Raw genomic sequence first — 1,419 nt, 5'->3', positions numbered from 1 at the left:
ATTATATAAACACTTAACAAAATATTAACTGGGAATTAATTAGAGTAATTGTCCACAATTCATACTGCTTTTTATCATCCAGAATTAAAATTCTCAAAGGAATTACTAACACCATAAAGCTAAGTATTGAATACCTAATATATTTGAAAAGATTAATGACATTTTTCACTTATAAAAATTCCCTTTTCAGGTGATAAAATTAACCATCACATGAAATACATGGAGAATAGCAACAATGTGACAGAGTTTATTCTTCTAGGACTCACAGAGAATGCAAAAATGCAGAAAATTGTGTTTGTTGTGTTTTTCATCATCTACATCTCTACTATCGTAGGAAATGTGCTCATTGTGGTGACCATCAATGCCAGCCCATTACTGCGTTCACCCATGTACTATTTCTTGGCCTATCTGTCTTTCATTGATGCCTGCTATTCTTCTGTCAGTACCCCTACACTGATCATAAATTCCCTTAGTGAAAAGAAGACCATCTTCTTCAATGGGTGCATGGCCCAGATATTTTGGGAACATTTCTTCGGAGGTTCTGAGGTCATCCTTCTCACTGTGATGGCCTATGACCGCTATGTAGCCATCTGTAAGCCTTTGCACTACACAACCATCATGAACTGGAGGGTGTGCAATTTATTGATGGGAGTAGTCTGGATGGGAGGTTGTCTTCATGCTACCATACAGATCCTATTCATTTTCAAATTACCATTCTGCGGCCCAAATATCATTGATCATTTTATGTGTGATCTCAGCCCTTTACTTAATCTTGCCTGCATGGATACCCATACTCTAGGGCTCTTTGTTGCTGCCAATAGTGGGTTTATTTGTCTGTTAAACTTTCTTCTCCTCCTGGTCTCCTATGTAGCCATCCTGGGCTCCCTCAGGAGTCATAGTTTGGAGGCCAGACGCAAAGCTCTCTCTACCTGTGTCTCCCACATCGTGGTAGTTTTCTTATTCTTTGTGCCTTGTGTTTTTGTGTATATGAGACCTGCAGTTACTTTACCCATTGATAAAGCAGTTGCTGTTTTCTATACTATGATAACTCCCATGCTAAATCCTTTAATCTATACCTTGAGAAATGTCCAGATGAAAAATGCTATAAGGAAATTGTGTGTAGCAAAAAATGATTTCAGGTGATCAAGAATTATGTTTAAAATCCACTAAAATAAGAGTCAAAGGACATAAGGGACAATCTCTTTAAGAAATAAGTATGAAATAAATTAATTAATCCTTACTTTTACAAAGTTGAGGACCACAGAATTATGGGAGAGAAAAAAATAAAGATCACATTTTTTGTAACTCTTTGTATATATTTAGAACTATATAAAATAAGATTAGTTTTTCTTTTTGTTCATTTAATAGTGTCATAAGCCTGAAGATAAAGGAAATAATGAGATATATTGAGTAGCAATC

General features: G+C 35.6%; 1 protein-coding gene across 1 annotated transcript; it reads left to right on the top strand.

The window, feature by feature from the left end:
- Nucleotides 1-210: 210 nt before the first annotated feature.
- On the top strand, nucleotides 211-1,143 carry LOC126018607 (olfactory receptor 4C46-like). The gene has a single exon (XM_049780714.1). The coding sequence runs from the start codon at nucleotides 211-213 to the stop codon at nucleotides 1,141-1,143; it is 933 nt and encodes a 310-aa protein (XP_049636671.1).
- Nucleotides 1,144-1,419: the final 276 nt, after the last annotated feature.

The sequence above is a fragment of the Suncus etruscus genome, chromosome 9 (assembly GCF_024139225.1).
Source record: "Suncus etruscus isolate mSunEtr1 chromosome 9, mSunEtr1.pri.cur, whole genome shotgun sequence".
Classification (NCBI taxonomy): Eukaryota; Metazoa; Chordata; class Mammalia; order Eulipotyphla; family Soricidae; genus Suncus; species Suncus etruscus.
The sequence above is the reverse complement of the archived record's forward strand: the minus strand, read 5'-3'. Positions and strand labels throughout refer to the sequence as shown.